The 15292-nt window shown below is 41.0% G+C and overlaps 1 protein-coding gene and 1 long non-coding RNA gene across 3 annotated transcripts in view; both read right to left on the bottom strand.

The window, feature by feature from the left end:
• LOC108301984 (protein phosphatase 1 regulatory subunit 12B) overlaps nucleotides 1–15292 on the bottom strand; it is a 165077-nt gene that overhangs the window by 128403 nt on the left and 21382 nt on the right. The window contains exons 9-13 of one of the 2 annotated variants that reach the window (XM_017525319.2): nucleotides 12029–12232; nucleotides 8856–8938; nucleotides 7090–7215; nucleotides 4445–4627; nucleotides 157–339 (exon numbers count right to left, since the gene is read on the bottom strand). In XM_017525319.2, the coding sequence (XP_017380808.1) occupies nucleotides 157–339; nucleotides 4445–4627; nucleotides 7090–7215; nucleotides 8856–8938; nucleotides 12029–12232 (779 nt within the window). The remainder of the gene's footprint in view (nucleotides 1–156; nucleotides 340–4444; nucleotides 4628–7089; nucleotides 7216–8855; nucleotides 8939–12028; nucleotides 12233–15292) is intronic. The other variant, XM_017525320.2, reaches the window with a different exon arrangement.
• On the bottom strand, nucleotides 10150–11308 carry LOC119470694. Its single transcript, XR_005199629.1, has 3 exons — nucleotides 11296–11308; nucleotides 11236–11238; nucleotides 10150–10747 (listed from the first exon to the last, which is right to left on the bottom strand). It is a non-coding gene; the product is annotated as an uncharacterized LOC119470694 (long non-coding RNA).

Here is a 15292-nt window from a genome sequence, read left to right as displayed (position 1 = left end):
CACCAAAAACCGATTGCTCAGAGGCAAAAGACAGAACATAATATAAAGGTATATTTTGATAAATGTATTTGAAGTTGTGAAAAACACTTTATGCCCATTCCTTTATCTTCTACCTTGAAGCAGAGCCCCACAAATGAAATCAGTAACCCAACATACCTCCTCTTCTCCCTGGCTTCCACAGAGGAGTCTGTTCCAGTAACGGAGAGCACAGGAGTAGTTGTAACCCCATTGGCAGTGCTTGGCAGAGGGTGATTGGTAATCACACAAAGCGGGGTGCTAGAAGAGACATTGTCTGCTGTTTTCTCTGCTGTGGAGTCAGTCTGGGATTTGTGAGGAATCCTGAAATCAAAAAAGATACAAGCAGAAAGGAAATGGTAAGTCATGCTATACAATAAAGCATTGGCACAGAGACAGAGGATTAAAGAGAGGTTCGAATAGGAAATCTTGCTCTAATTTTGTTTTTTGTTTTTTAATTTTGAGCTCCTACAGCTTGGAATAGTATAATTACACATTTAGTCTGACATCCTTTGCCTGAGGAGTTACATTTTATGAGACTTGTATGTGTACGTGTGTGCCTTTTATTTTAACAAAAATCATTAGCTATGGTACAAGGCGAGATAGTGACATATGCAAGAGTGCTTTAAATGACTCCCCAGTAGCATCTGGTCTCCACACATGCACACGGAGACAGGGCCTCTCTACACAAGAAAAAGACGCTAAAGTCACTTACGATATTAGTCTCCACCTGTTCCTTAATTCTTGGCAGTGGGAGTCTTTGTGGTAGTCCTCAGCCTAGATTTGATGACCATCTTCTTGAATTATCCAGAGACAACTGATACTCTAAAACCTCGGTATGCTTAGTTCTCCCTTACCTAGTTTAGCAACTGTTCTTTCTTTCCATTTAACCAAATGCCTAATTGTCTATATTCATAACTGCAAAAGTGAGAAATTGAAACAAAAACCAAATCGGATTCTATAAGTAACCTTAACTACAGACTTTTCAACAGCAAGCTGTATAATTAAATTCATTTACATGAAAACAAGATCTTTGTTTCTTAACAAAGAGTTGGGAGCAACCATTGGCTCTCCACCCAAAAAGCTATCATTTGTGATGTCACAGCTGTTGCTGGGGTAACAGAGATCCAAAATTGATACAGAGATGGAGAAAGCAATGAAAAGCACAAATATTAAAAATCTATTTTTGCCACCTACTCACAATTATTACCTATGAAATGTTCACAGATAGCTCTAAGCTTACTTCCAAATAATCACATTACGAGCTTGAAAAAAATAATCAAAATATAAAAACCTAAATATGATATCTAGATGCAAATATAAAAACAGAATATTTTAAAAGATAGAGGTAGTATCTAAAAAACACAAGCTACTTCTACAGAAGCAATTAATAACTAAGAAAAAAGGTGAAATTTTATAGTCATTTTATTTTTTTATAGTCATTTTTTAAATTAAAAAAGTAAAGGCAAAAAATTCCTCAGACTTACCAGATATGAGTCTATAGGAAGTACTAATAAATTAGCTAGACACACAGCTATAAAAAATTACACTTTAACCAAACCTTACCTGAAGTTCTTTTTAGGTTAATAACATGTTTTGGTCTCACTGTAATTTCCTATGCTGTTGAAATGCCCAGGATTTAATTTTATTAAATTACATAATAGGACTTCTACTATTACTTTAATATGCAGTGTCATTTTATAAGTAGATTGTTAGAATCAGAACAGTCCTAGAGCAGAGATCAGAGGATATACAATGGAGTAGAATAAATATGGGCTTTGGAAATACTTGGGGCTACATTTAAGCAAATGTACCTTCTCTGATCTCTTCTTCATTGATAAAATAAAGATAATGGCACCTTAAAATACAGGGTTCTTGTAATGATTAAATAATGTCTGTAGAACACCTAAAATCGTGCCTGGGATAAAATATAAACTCAGCAGAAACAAACAGTGACAAAATAGATAAGAGTTTTGAAATAGACAAATCTAGGTTCAAATCCTACCTCAGTTCCTCACTAGCTGTGTGACCTTCGGCAGATGATTAACCTTTTGGTCTGAGTTTCCTCATCTATAAAATAATACTTCATATAATAGGGGGCTCATTATAAGACAATAAGTGATATACGTATGCATGAGACAGCTAGTTGTCTAACCCATATCCATTGTCCCTCTTCTTTATGAACTGAATGCCTATATTATTGAGGGCAGCAATGTACCCAGTTAAAAATCCACACTTTTGGGCTGGGTGTGGTGGCTTACACCTATAATCCCAGCACTCTGGGATTATAGTGGGCGGGTCACCTGAGGTCGGGAGTTCGAGACCAGCCTAACCAACATGGAGAAACCCTGTCTCTACTAAAAATACAAAAATTAGCTGGGCATGGTGGCGCAGGCCTGTAATCCCAGGAACTCAGGGGGCTGAGGCAGGAAAATCGCTTGAACCTGGGAGGCAGAGGCTGCACTGAGCCGAGATCTGCCACTACACTCCAGCTTGGGCAACAAGAGTGAAACTGTCTTAAAAGAAAATAAAACACAAAAAACAAAAACAAAAAGCCCCATACTTCTCAGTCTCCTGGCCACTAGAGGTATCTAATGAGACATATGCAGGCAACTAGTACTACTGGGAAAATTCTCAGTTCAGCGGCATTCTTTTTTTATCTGCTTCCCCCTTTCCTCCTTCTTCCTTAGAGTGTAGCCATGATGGCTAGAGCTCCAGGAGTTATTCTGGACCATGGGGCAACCCATGGAAATGGCAGCCATGATGCAAGACCTGTGGAGCAGAAAGAACCTGGATCCTTTAATGACTATGGAGCTACTAAGCCAGCTCTGCATATTTCTGAATTTTCTTAAGTGCAAAATAAATAAATAAATAAATAAATAACCTTTAACTTATTTAAGCCACTACTATTTAGATTTATCATTACATGTGAGCAAACTAAACCCCAATATAATTTTTATATACTATCTAACCAAATGCCTGTCACATAATAGGGTCCAACAAATGGCAGCTGGAATTATTTTGTCTCAGTTGCAGCTTTTTTTTCCCCCAGACAGAGTGTCACTCTGTCTTCCAGGCTGGAGTGCAGTGACGCAATCTCAGCTCACTGCAACCTCTGCCTCCCAGTTCAAGCGATTCTCCTGCCTCAGCCTTCTGAGTAGCTGGGATTACAGGCACCTGCCACTGTGCCTGGCCAATTTTTTTGTATTTTTAGTAGAGGCGGGGTTTCACCATCTTAGGCTGGTCTTGAACTCCTGACCTTGTGATCCACCCACCTTGGCCTCCCAAAGTGCTGGGATTACAGGCATGAGCCATTGTGTCCGACCCAGTTGCAGCTCTTAATAGTTATAGTAATATATATATATATATATATATAAAATTATGAGACTTGTAATATATATATAATTACATATATAATACATATAATTACATATATAATGTGCATTATATATGTCAAATATAATATAGTAACAATAACCTCTCTGTGTTTCTTCATCTATGGTGATAATAATTAACATGTCTATGCAACTGGATTATTACGGGACCTAATAAATTTACTCATAATTATACAGTATTATTAACAATCCATCATAAACCCTTCCCTCCTGGCTGAATTAATGATCATCACTTATTTTAGGGAAAGAAATCTAGTAAAATGACAAATATCAATCAAGTAGCACCAACACTGGCATTCTTGCAACAACACTATCATTAAGATTTTTTCATTTTCTTTATCAGTTGTAGACACAGACCCAAAAAAAGGAGACCCTTTGCCACCACACATAAAGGATTAAAAGCCAGAGTTAAAACGACAAAGTCCTAATATACTTTCACAGTGACCCTCTACCATGGTATCCCGTAGATGAACTAGAAACCAGGAAGATACTGCCCCAAGAACACAGTTTAGACAAGCACAAATCTCTCCCTTCTTACAGGGTATCCAGCAAAACGCTCTCATTGGCTGGGAGTTTTCAGAAGGCTATCACAGGCTTTTGGAAAATGAGCTAGCTTTCTTTCTGATTTGGGTTTGTATGCCATTTAAAAGACTAAATACAAGAGATTCCTATTATAATTACTGGAAAATTAATAGAAGTAAAATATGAAAATATTTTCAATATTTGATTTACCACAATGGTATGACCCTTAAATTGTAATCACAACTGGGAAGGTTGTTGAGAGATAAAATGAGTCATCTTAAGCTGATGTCCAAACACCAAGTACAATTATACATACACTTTAATTATTCAATATGCAACTGTTGACTGGCTAATAAAAGTCAAAGCAAAAACATCCTCATTAAATTTCAGACATTTTCTCAGGAATTCTAACGTCTTTCTATAGTGATAACGTCTCTTTGGTTCAAATTTCATGTGTTTTCAGGGGCATTAACTTTGATGAATGCAACTCAAATGGCTCCAAGAAGCCTTACCTGCCATGATGTACAGATGCAGTAGAGTTTGCACTGATTGGTGCAGGGCAAGAAGAGGCAGGTTGCCACTGGCTGCCCCGAGAGGTAGATGAACCAATGGTAATGGGTGAGGTAGCAGGAGATGAATTGCGATTGGCTGAAATGTAGGGACTTGTGGGGTCACTACTCCTACCAAATGAAGCACTGCAAAACAGCACACAGTCACTTTCTTCAGGACATGCTGCTCACCCACCATTTCCCAGCACCACCTTCCCACCCAGATTGTGCACTTAAAAGGAATATAGACTAAAGAAAGGTATGACAACTGGGAAGTGAAGTGATCAACTCCAGCTAGAGCTGAGTCACTGTCAGCAGCAAGTAGGCAATCAACGAAAGAATGAAGGAATCATCACTCTTTGAAGGATGGTCTTTTTGGTCAATCATCCAAAAGAGTGAAGGAATATGGAGGAAGAGAGATGATACTGAATGAGGGAAAGCAGGAAAGTAGATTTTATGATAAGAGGGGAGGCTAAGAAAGGGAATAATAGGAAACAGGATAATTCTATTAGAGCAAATAATTCCCAACAAACCCAAGGCAAATAATCATGCAACCCCAAATGTCTACCTGATATAGAATTAGCACTGTAAAAGCTAAAGTAAGACCAGAGAATTTGGAGAGGTTGTGGAGTAGAAATTTAAATTTTAAAAGCGGAAAAGAGTAAAGAAGCTCTGTGAAAAAAATGACTTTGAGAACTGCAGTTATTCGGCCTAAAGCAAAATTGCCTTTGGGAGGATTTAAAGTTTTAATTCTAGAAAGTAATACTGTATGAGCAATAAAAGGCAACTTTTATTTGTTTCAATCGAAGGCAGGTAAGAACCATCTCACTTGCAGCAAAAAATTATTTGGGTTCAAATTTTAAAAATATTTCTTGACTATAATAGAAATGAAACACTTGGGGGGATAACCAAAAAAAGCTATAAAGCTTTCCTTGGAAAAGAAGTATTTTAATATGGGCCATATGAAAGGAATTTCTGCCTAAACACAAGAGATGAACTAGAAAATGGAATGTATACGAAGGTTTGGCATAGCTGGGAAATGACAAATTTCTCCTCACACTTGCTCTTTTAAATGGTGATGGCATATGATTCTTTCCTTTTAAAAAGATCACAAGATAGGCTTTTATAAAATTAAGAAGTGCTTTAGGGTTACAGGAGAAGAGCTTTGGAAATCCAAGGTATGAAGCAAGTTGTAGATCTTTTCCTCAAAAAGTGCTCACATCATTAAGCATGGTTTTGATCCTAAATGGAGGCAACCCTTCCCTTCACTGTTCACAATAACTTTGCCAAACTACATCTATCAAACCAAATGCCTCTCAACCAATTTGCTGATTATTTGGATCACAAAAATCAACAACCTCACCACAGAATAACTCCATGCCTGGAAATTAAATGCCAGCTTTCTCCCTTCCCTTGATCTAGAACATTATTTTCTTAGAAAAGTTTTATTGATCTTGGATCCAACCATAAGGAATAATAATGCATCTAGGAATACCAAGGCCTTAGCCATTAAGACAAATAGGTGACAGCCTCATAAAGCAAGAAACACCTCTTTTGTATAATGAAGCATCAGTGAGATCATCAAACTTTCATACTTTCAAAGTTGAGCCCTTTCTTACAGAATATATCTACAGAACTGAAGAACATTAAAAGGCAACAGTGGCTGTGTGTTTTATAGCTATTTCCCATGTTCCAACATTGACAAGTCTCCCTGTCAAGTGGAAATAAGTGTTGATTCCAAAAAGTTAATCTGCGCATTTAGTCTATGGCCAGGGCATGTTTCTAAGGTAGCCAACCAATCATCTAAAAAACCACTATGTAAGGAGACAGTGGGAAGGGTTAAGTGGAAGTGAAGAAAGAATTCAAAGTAAGCAATAATAAACAGATTCTTCCACATTAGCAGCAAAGTTCAAATTAATATATTAAGTATATTTTATAGCTTAATGGCTCTGGCAAAGGTGCTTGGTTTGCTGGCTAGTATGTGGCAAAGAAAATAATTGCAGAAAAGGGAATATAGATGAGAAAAGAAGGAAACCCATGTACCTTCTCTGCATCAAACTGGCGAGTTTCACATCTTGATGGATCTGAGGGCCATTAAAGTCATAAGAAAAAAAACAACTCAAGTCCCTAAATTAACAGGCTTTAGTATGAAACTTCTTTAATGCAATAGAAAACTGTCCCCATTTCCCACCCCTCACCACCCTATAGTGTCCCTCCCTTCCTTTCCCCAAAAATATTACATGGGATGAGAGCTACTCTACTTCAGAAAAGGGGGAACCAGCTACAGGACAAGGATAACTTAAATTCAGTCTTGCTCAGAGATTACTGAAAGTCCCTTCTGACTAAAAATTTTCATAAGACAGAGAGGATGAAATATAAAGCCAGATCTGTAATAAGAACCTGAAATTAGCTTACTTTAATTCAATTATTAAGAGAATAAATTATTTTATTTTTAAATTATTCAAGATGTTAATTCTAAGAAATCTAAAAGTAATTCATTTTGATTCATTTCTATGGTGTTAATTGGACATAAAAAGGCATGCAATTATTACCCATATTCCCATGGCTAGAGTGAAAGAAACATCTCCCACCCCCTTTGAGCCTGGTACCTTTTCAAGTAGGTTGATACATAAGTGGAAGGAGCAATTGTCTGTGGGGTTTCATTTCCCTTTGCTTCATCCCTCCTTAGCTGCCGGGTATAGGAGCCACTCCTCACTAGATTAACAGCTGATTCTCTGTAGAAGCATGAAAGAAAAACAAAACACTGATTCCTACCACCAGTTTTTGTCCATGATACAATACAGAGAGAGAAGTGCAAGACAGGCAAACTCTAATATGGCTAATAGACACATTTTTCAGGTGATTCTGTTTTATATACCTGTTTTCTGTACAGAATAGAAGTATTACTGTCTGCTTTCTTTTATCAACTTTGAACCAATTAATTTCAACAGGTACCAAAGTCCTCATGTCAAAGGTCTCTAACGCTTTTGTAATGAGAAGTCACTTTTGATCCTTATTTAAAAAGTGCTTTGCGGCTGGGCATGGTAGTTCACAATTCCAGCACTTTGAGAGGCCAAGGCAGGCAGATCACTTGAGGTCAGGAGTTTGAGACCAGCCTGGCCAACATGGTGAAACCCCATCTCTACTAAAAATACAAAAAAATTAGTCAGGCATGGTGGCTTGTACCCGGGAGGCTGAGGCATGAGAATCGCTTGAACCCAGGAAGCAGAGGCTGCAACAAGCTGAGATCATGCCACTGCACTCCAGCCTGGGTGACAGAGTGAGACTGTTTCAAAAAATAAAGGAAAAAAAGTGTGTTGCAATCTGTCTCAGTGTAGGTGGCTTTTAAGTTAAGCAGAGAAGGAAATGATGGGGGAAGATGAAGAAGTTCATTACCAGGAAAAAAGGTTACTACAGAAGGGGAAAGGGAAGGAAGACTTGCTGGAAGCCTCTTTAGCATTATAAATGAAAAGGTATCCAGGAAAGTGCTGCAGTAGGATATTTTGATCCACAGTTGGTAACTCAGGGTCTTTGTTACAAAAGCTATGGGTCTCCATGCTTCACAAGGTTCTCTAGCACAATCCTTCTCAAACATTAATTGTATTAATATTTCAATAACCCAGGAAATTTCGTTAAAATACAGATTCTAATTCTGTAGGTCTGGAGTAGGACCTGAGATTCTGCAGTCCTAACAAGCACCCAGGCTAGGAGCAGTGGTTCATGCCTAACAATCCCAGCACTTTGAGAGGGCAAGTCAGGAGGACTGCTTGAGGCCTGGAGTTTGAGACCACCCTGGGAAACAGCAAAACCCTGTTACTATTAAAAACATTTTTTTTTAATAAAAATAAAATGTACCTGGGTGATGCCAATGCTGCTGGCTAAGGTTTGAGATCACGTTTTGCCCTGAGATGCAGCAATACTTCAAAATCCCTATATTTATTTTAACTAATTAGGAAGACTTTAATTTTACCTTCTGACAAATTAAAATTTGGTCAATTTAACTGAATAACATTATATTAGTGTTTACTATGTGTTAGGCACTGTGCTAGGAACTAGGGGTCCTTGAAAAACCAGACAGACACAGACCCTACCTTTACAGAGCCTGCTGGAGGATTAAAACTAATCTATGTGTGGAAAAATCGGGGAAGACTTCCTAAAGACAGTAATGTCTAAGCTGGAGTTAGAATTTGAAGAATAAAGAACTGGCATAGCAAGGATAAAAGAGTCGAGAGGCGTTCTAAGCAGAAGGAACAAAGAATTCATAATGTGGTAAGGCCACCTGAGGGAAAAAATCGGAAGAGTAATGGCCAGGAGATGACTATAATGAGCAGACCTAAGAGGATGAGAACCATCTTTTACCCAATGTTAGGATTACCTGTTCTCCTTTTCTTCAATGTCACTTGTACTATTGAGCTTCCGGGGTGCTAGTGAACTAATATAGCTTTTGTTTTCTCTCTCCTGTAAAATAAAAACAAGTAAAGCACAAGAAAGGTACAATACTGGCACAATGTAAAACATTTTGAGTAAAAAAGTAGAAGTTAATATACCTATATAATTTTATTTCTGGATCTAACACTAATTCTATTTTGAGGGGTATTTACAAAAGGTTAGCTTTCAAAAGCTTATTCCTAACTTTCTTCCATAAAAAAACAGTATGAAGGGAAATCATTCTCATGGGAAAGTCAGGATGAGCAAATAAAGAAACAGCAGCACAAATTACACAAAGCAGCAGCTATGCCAAGAGAGGAGGAGAGCCTTTGAAAAGCCACAAACAGAAAGCTCCACTCTAGTATTCCTGAGGAAATAAGATTTATGTAGTCCCCAGTAGTCCCCAGTACATCTTTTCCTTGAAATACGGCTTCCTTAGGACTATGTACAATAAGTATGCTGCAGTTAATCCAACCAATATGCCTCATCTCTTTGAGTAGTCTCCAGAAATATAAAGCAAGAGGACTGTGATTACAAGATGTGACCCCAGAGAAAAGCACTAAGAGAGTCCTATAAAATCTGGAACTAAAAAGGGGAGAAAATAAAAATTTACTTATCTTGAATGAATACACAAACTATTTGTGAAGTTAGCTTAACCATATTTTCCATATTAAAGAAAGAATGACAAGTTAAAAAATTTTTTTCTAAGTACTAATTTGCCTGAGGTTTATTTGGGTTCAAAGCCCAGGTAAGGGAGCTTTGCTTCTAAACATCAGAAGTTTCTTTCAGGAGAACATCTTAGGCCATTTTTTTTTTTTTTTTTTTTTGAGACAGGGTCTTACTCTGTCACTCAGGCTGGAGTGCAATGGCCTGGTCTCGGCTCACTGCAACTTCTGCCTCCCCAGGTTCAAGTGATTCTTGTGCCTCAGCCTCCTGAGTAGCTGGGATTACAGGCACATGCCACCATGCCTGGCTCATTTCTGTATTTTTACCAGGGATGGACTTCCACCATGTTGACCAGGCTGGTCTCAAACTCCTGACCTCAAGTGATTCACCCACCTTGGCCTCCCAAAGTGCTGGGATTACAGGCGTGAGCCACCATGCCCGACCTTTTTTTTTTTTTTTTTGCAGGGTGGGAGGCTTTATTTCACTGTGGCAAGGAGGGAGCCTATGCAGGGCAGGTGGGGCAGGTGGGGTAGGTGTGGCAGGTGGGGCAGGTGGGACAGGTGGGGCAGGCAGGGCAGGAGGGGCTGCCCCCAAGCCTATTGAGGAGAAACTGAGGCCGGCTCCAGCAGAGACCTAGCCCAGCAGGAGGAGGGCTGGGAGGAAACTGGGTCTGAAGGAATGAGGGCCCCCTTCCTCTAGGCTTTCCTCCTAGAGGGCCTCAGTCCCTCCTCTGGTTGGGCTGCATGACACCCAATCATTGCTGCCCCCAACCCGGAGGAGGAGGAGGCCAGACCAGGGAGGGCAATGGACAGAGTCTGGGGGAGTTAAGGAGCACAGGGCAGGGTCCATGGTGTGCAGAGGGGGTGGTGTCCACCTGGGCAGTCAATTTCCGGCAGCGATGACCACAGAGAACGCCACACCCCCTAAGGCAACAGCAGTCGCCCCAAACAGCCACTTCCATGGGACTGACCAGGCACCCTTACCGGGGCACTTGGTGGGCAGCCAGCTGGGGTTGCCCAGCATTTTCCAGTACAGGGCAGTCTCCGTGCTCCACTGTGCCACGTGTTTCTTCACCAGCTTCAAGAGCTCTGCATGGGTCGTCTTGTTGGAAGGTTCCAGCTTCAGGGCCGCCCTCAGGATGGGGATGGCCTCACTGCACTCGCCCTGCTAGGCCTTTGTAAAAGACAGCCTTGATATTGTCTGGATGGTGTTCCAGCACGAGGCTGCAGGAGCCTCAGGAGTGGTCAAGGTTCAGCTGCGAGGCCACCAGATTGTTCAGACACTTCACCTTCAACCACAGAAGCTGCTCCTCCTCTTCGAAAGTCATGTCCACTTTGGCACTGGAGGTGATAGTCTTGATGGTGAGGTCATAGGAGTTGGTGGCCAGAAAAAGTCCTCCTGCTGACAGTGGGCGTTGCCACACCCCCACTTCTGGCTGGCCAGGGCCATGCACTCCTGCCCTGTGAGCATCTCCAGGTCAGGCCCGTCCATGGCCGTCTTCGGGGTCACCTCCAGGCACAGGGCTGCGTATATATGGGCTCCTGCCCTGGGGGCCATAGCAGTACTTGGAATCAGCAGAGACCATGACCCTCTCCCCTACGTCCCTGAGTGAGACACTAAGATCCAGGGCCTGGATGACTTCACAGTCACTCAGGGAACACCAGCTCTGGCTCCTCCTGCACCAGCGTGCTGTTCTCTCACGAAATGCAGTGCACGGTCACCACCTGGCCCTTGACTGGTCGGCTGGAACCTGGCAGCCCTGGGACCAGTGTCTTCTTCCTCAACATGTGGGTTCCTTGGGATGTCCAGCCACTCTTCCGGGACAGGAGAAGGGGCAGGCTCAGGCTCCATGGCAGTGAGGACTCTCAGGTCGGGGGCCCCAGGCTGCTCAGCCTCCTCTACCGAGGGCTATCCCATATCCTCCAGCAGCAGCAGCTCACTCAGGTCATCTTCATCGTCCTCTGAATCCTCGACCCCTCCCAGCACCACGAAGTCCTCAAGTGGTGGACCCTGGCGGGAGGCAGGAGGCGCAGTGGGGGTGAGGGGCTGCGGGGGCTCAGAGGGTTCAGCACAGATGCCATGATGCTGGGGGTATGAGAATTGGCCCTCTGGCTCCAGGACACCTTCCTGGGGTCCTTCCTGTACCCTCCTCCACCATATTAAAATTTTTATGTTTCTGATCCATTTTTTGCTTTAGGTAACAGAGCAAGGAAGAATGAACACACCAAAAGGAAAAGCTATTTTTAAAGCTTTTTTTTCTTCATTGGCCAAGCAAATAATGGCAAGCAAATAGCTAATTGATTAAACTATCAGTGTGCCTGTCTCCCTTTAAAGGCTTCGCATTTCCAAAATCAAATTAAGGACTAGAAAATATTTTCATTTTTCCTAAGACTGAATTTTCATTGCGAAAAAAAAAGTGCCTTGGAATTCCCCTTTACCCTACCCAAACTGCACCTTATCTTTGTTGTCCAGCAGAGCAGAAATTCGAGGGCTTGAAGAAGAGCGGTAGACGGAAGAGCCTCGGTCCCTTAGAGGTTCCCTGGAATTGGCCACCTCACTCAGCATGTTGTGGCTGCCAGTTTTTCTCAGTCCCAATCTCCATGAAGAAGGAGATTCATCTTTGGGCTCTTCCGGCTTGTTAAAAAGGCCAGAAGAGAACTACGAAAGAAGCAAATAAAAGAAAAAGAAAGGCTCTGATGATTCTTTCTTAGCATATTTGCCTTTTCCACACTTAACTAAGTTCAGAGAGGCAACACAAGATAGCTAGGAAGAACAAATACATGGCAGGCTTTCTGCCAATGTTCCCTTCCTCACCCAGGAAACCCTAATAACCTCTCCAGGCTCTTTCTTCCTAAGCCAAAAATACCCTCTGATTCTTCACACAGTGCTCCTACCTGACAAAGTTGTTCTGAGAAATTAAACATCGTTTGCTATCCCTGTGCAATTAATAGTGACATGGAACACCAGGAGATTGTATTCTAGTAATATACCTTCTTCTAACTCACTGTGGAACTGAAAATAAGATACTTTACTTCTCTAGGTTTCAACATGCTCATCTGTAAAATAATAATGAGCTTAATCCCTCCTTATAATATGTGGAGACTGGAAAAAATTAGACCAGCTAATTTTTCTTTTCATTTTTATTTTTGAAGTAGGGTCTCACTCTGTCACTCAGGCTGGAAGGCAGTGGCCTAATCAGGGCTTACTGCAGCCTTAACCACCTGGGCTCAAGTGATCCTCCCACCTCAGCCCACGGAGTAGCTGGGACTACCAGCATGCACCACCATGCCCAGTTAATTTTCTCTAAATTTTAGTAGAGACAAGGTCTCCCTATATTGCCTAGGCTGGTCTCAAACTCCTAAACTCAAACAATTCTCCCACCTCAGCTTCCCAAAGTGCTGTGATTACAGGCATGAGCCCATGCCCAGCCAGGAACGAGCTAATTTATAAATACATTTTAAGGTGCTATGATAAAATGATTTAAGTTAACACTGATAAAAATTCTAGAAGCCACTCCACTCAAATTCTAATTCATAATTTCAAGAAAATTTATTTGCTCTAGAGTAGCAGTTCAGAGAACTTTAGATTTCACTGACCAGGGGAAAAAAAAAAAAGAGGTCACACGCCTGTAATCCCAGCACTTTGGGAGGCCGAGGCGGGTGGATCACGAGGTCAAGAGATAGAGACCATCCTGGTCAACATGGTGAAATCCCGTCTCTACTAAAACTGCAAAAAATTAGCTGGGCATGGTGGCGCGTGCCTGTAATCCCAGCTACTCAGGAGGCTGAGGCAGGAGAATTGCCTGAACCCAGGAGGCGGAGGTTGTGGTGAGCCGAGATTGCGCCATTGCACTCCAGCCTGGGTAACAAGAGCGAAACTCTGTCTCAAAAAAAAAAAAAAAGAGGTCAAAGGGTTGCTATGTTTTTATCTTTTAAATTAAATTTTACCAAAAGAGAACAATATTTTCTTAAAAATGAAATTTTAACATCAGAAAAGAAAGCTTTATGGAAAGCTTACATTGTCCTTAATTATCTCATTTTGCCATAAACTAGGGAAACATCATAGACTAGCATTAGGCCAAGGACCTGTACTTTCGGGTACAACTAGTCTTTGGAACACAAGCCAACAGACCCTTCCTGAGGTCCAGGGCCTTTTCAAGAAGCCTTCGGCCTTTCTTCTAATACGAGGCTACCTTTACTGCCTGATACAGAGAAACATCAATAAAAATATTAAATCACTCATCTTGAACTCACATATAGATTTTCTCTTTTCATCAGTCATCTGAATGTACACATTTATGTGCTCCTTCCAGCTTTAGGGCTTCAATAATGTCGGCTTTTTACAAGCTACCTGTTTCTAAGGGGGAATATGCCTTTCCCAGCATCATTTAAGTGAGGTAGAGAGTGAGTGAGAGAGAGAGAGAGAGAGAGAGAGAGAGAGAGAGAGAGTGTGTGTGTGTGTGTGTGTGTGTGTGTGTGTGTGTGTGTGTGTGTGTTTTGAGACAGGGTCTCACTCTATTGCCCAGGCTGAAGTGCAATGGAACGATCACAGCTCACTGCAGCCTTGACCTCCTAGGCTCAAGTGATCCTCCTACTTCAGCTTCCCAGTCCCAAGTTGCTGGGATTACAGGTGTGTGCCACCATGCCTGGCTAATTTTTTTACTGTTTTTTTCTTTTTTTTTTTTTAATAAAGATGGGGTTTCACCATGTTGGTCAGGCTGGTCTTGAATTCCTGACCTCAGGTGATCTGCCTGCCTTGGCCTCCAAAGTGCTTGGATTACAAGCATGAGCCACCACGCCCAGCCTACTGTTTGTAAAGACGAGGTTTTCCCGTGTTGCCCAAACTGGTCCCAAACTTCTGGGTTCAAGTGATTTGCCCATGTTGGCCTCCCAAAGTGCTGAGATTGTATGTGTGAGCCACTGTACCTTGTCTAATTTAGCATTTTTCTATTGAAAACAGTAGTAAATCTAGGCATCCTTAGAAGCAATGACAGTATATGAGGTACAACTAAATGACTGAATAATGAGTGAGAATTATATTTATTCAAAACCTCTTTAATTATTCACAATGAAGCTTCTAGGGATAAGTAGCCAGGCCTTTGTTCTCTCATTTCCACAAGAATACCATAAGCCCATCTTTCCAATTCATAAAGTGCTAAGAAGATCAATAAGTTCATACCTATACAACCACAGGGCTTTTTCAATAGCTTCATTCGAAAGAACTCAAATCAATTCTTAACCTCAAAAGGAATTTTATACTTTGTAGAGCAGGGTCATCATTCAACTCAGTCTCACTGACTAGAAGCCTACAGATTCTCAGAAGCCTGAACAAAGTTACAGAAGGAGGTGCCACTGGTATTTCAACAAATTATTTCTACCTCTGCCCTCTACTCATCATAAGGTATAAAGACTTTACTCATGAAAGTAAAGTCTTGCCCCCACCCAGGGGGTATTAAAAAAATAAATTAAATTAAAAAATAAAAAAAAGAAAGTAAAGTCTTAAAGGAGAATTAGAAAAAGAAGAATAACCATTAAAACAATGAATGTTGGATGCTAGATATCTTCTAGCCCAGCCCACACTTTACATGTAGGCATCTTTAGATACAAAAAAAATAGGCAAATGACAAAATCTCTTTGGTCTCAGACTACTCTCTCTTACATTATCTTAACACATGGTAGCCAAATTTGATCTTACAGATTTTTGGGGGCAATGTTATAG

This window comes from Cebus imitator, unplaced genomic scaffold, assembly GCF_001604975.1.
Source record: "Cebus imitator isolate Cc_AM_T3 unplaced genomic scaffold, Cebus_imitator-1.0 Scaffold38, whole genome shotgun sequence".
Lineage (NCBI taxonomy): Eukaryota > Metazoa > Chordata > Mammalia > Primates > Cebidae > Cebus > Cebus imitator.
This window is presented reverse-complemented; position numbering and strand designations above follow the sequence as displayed.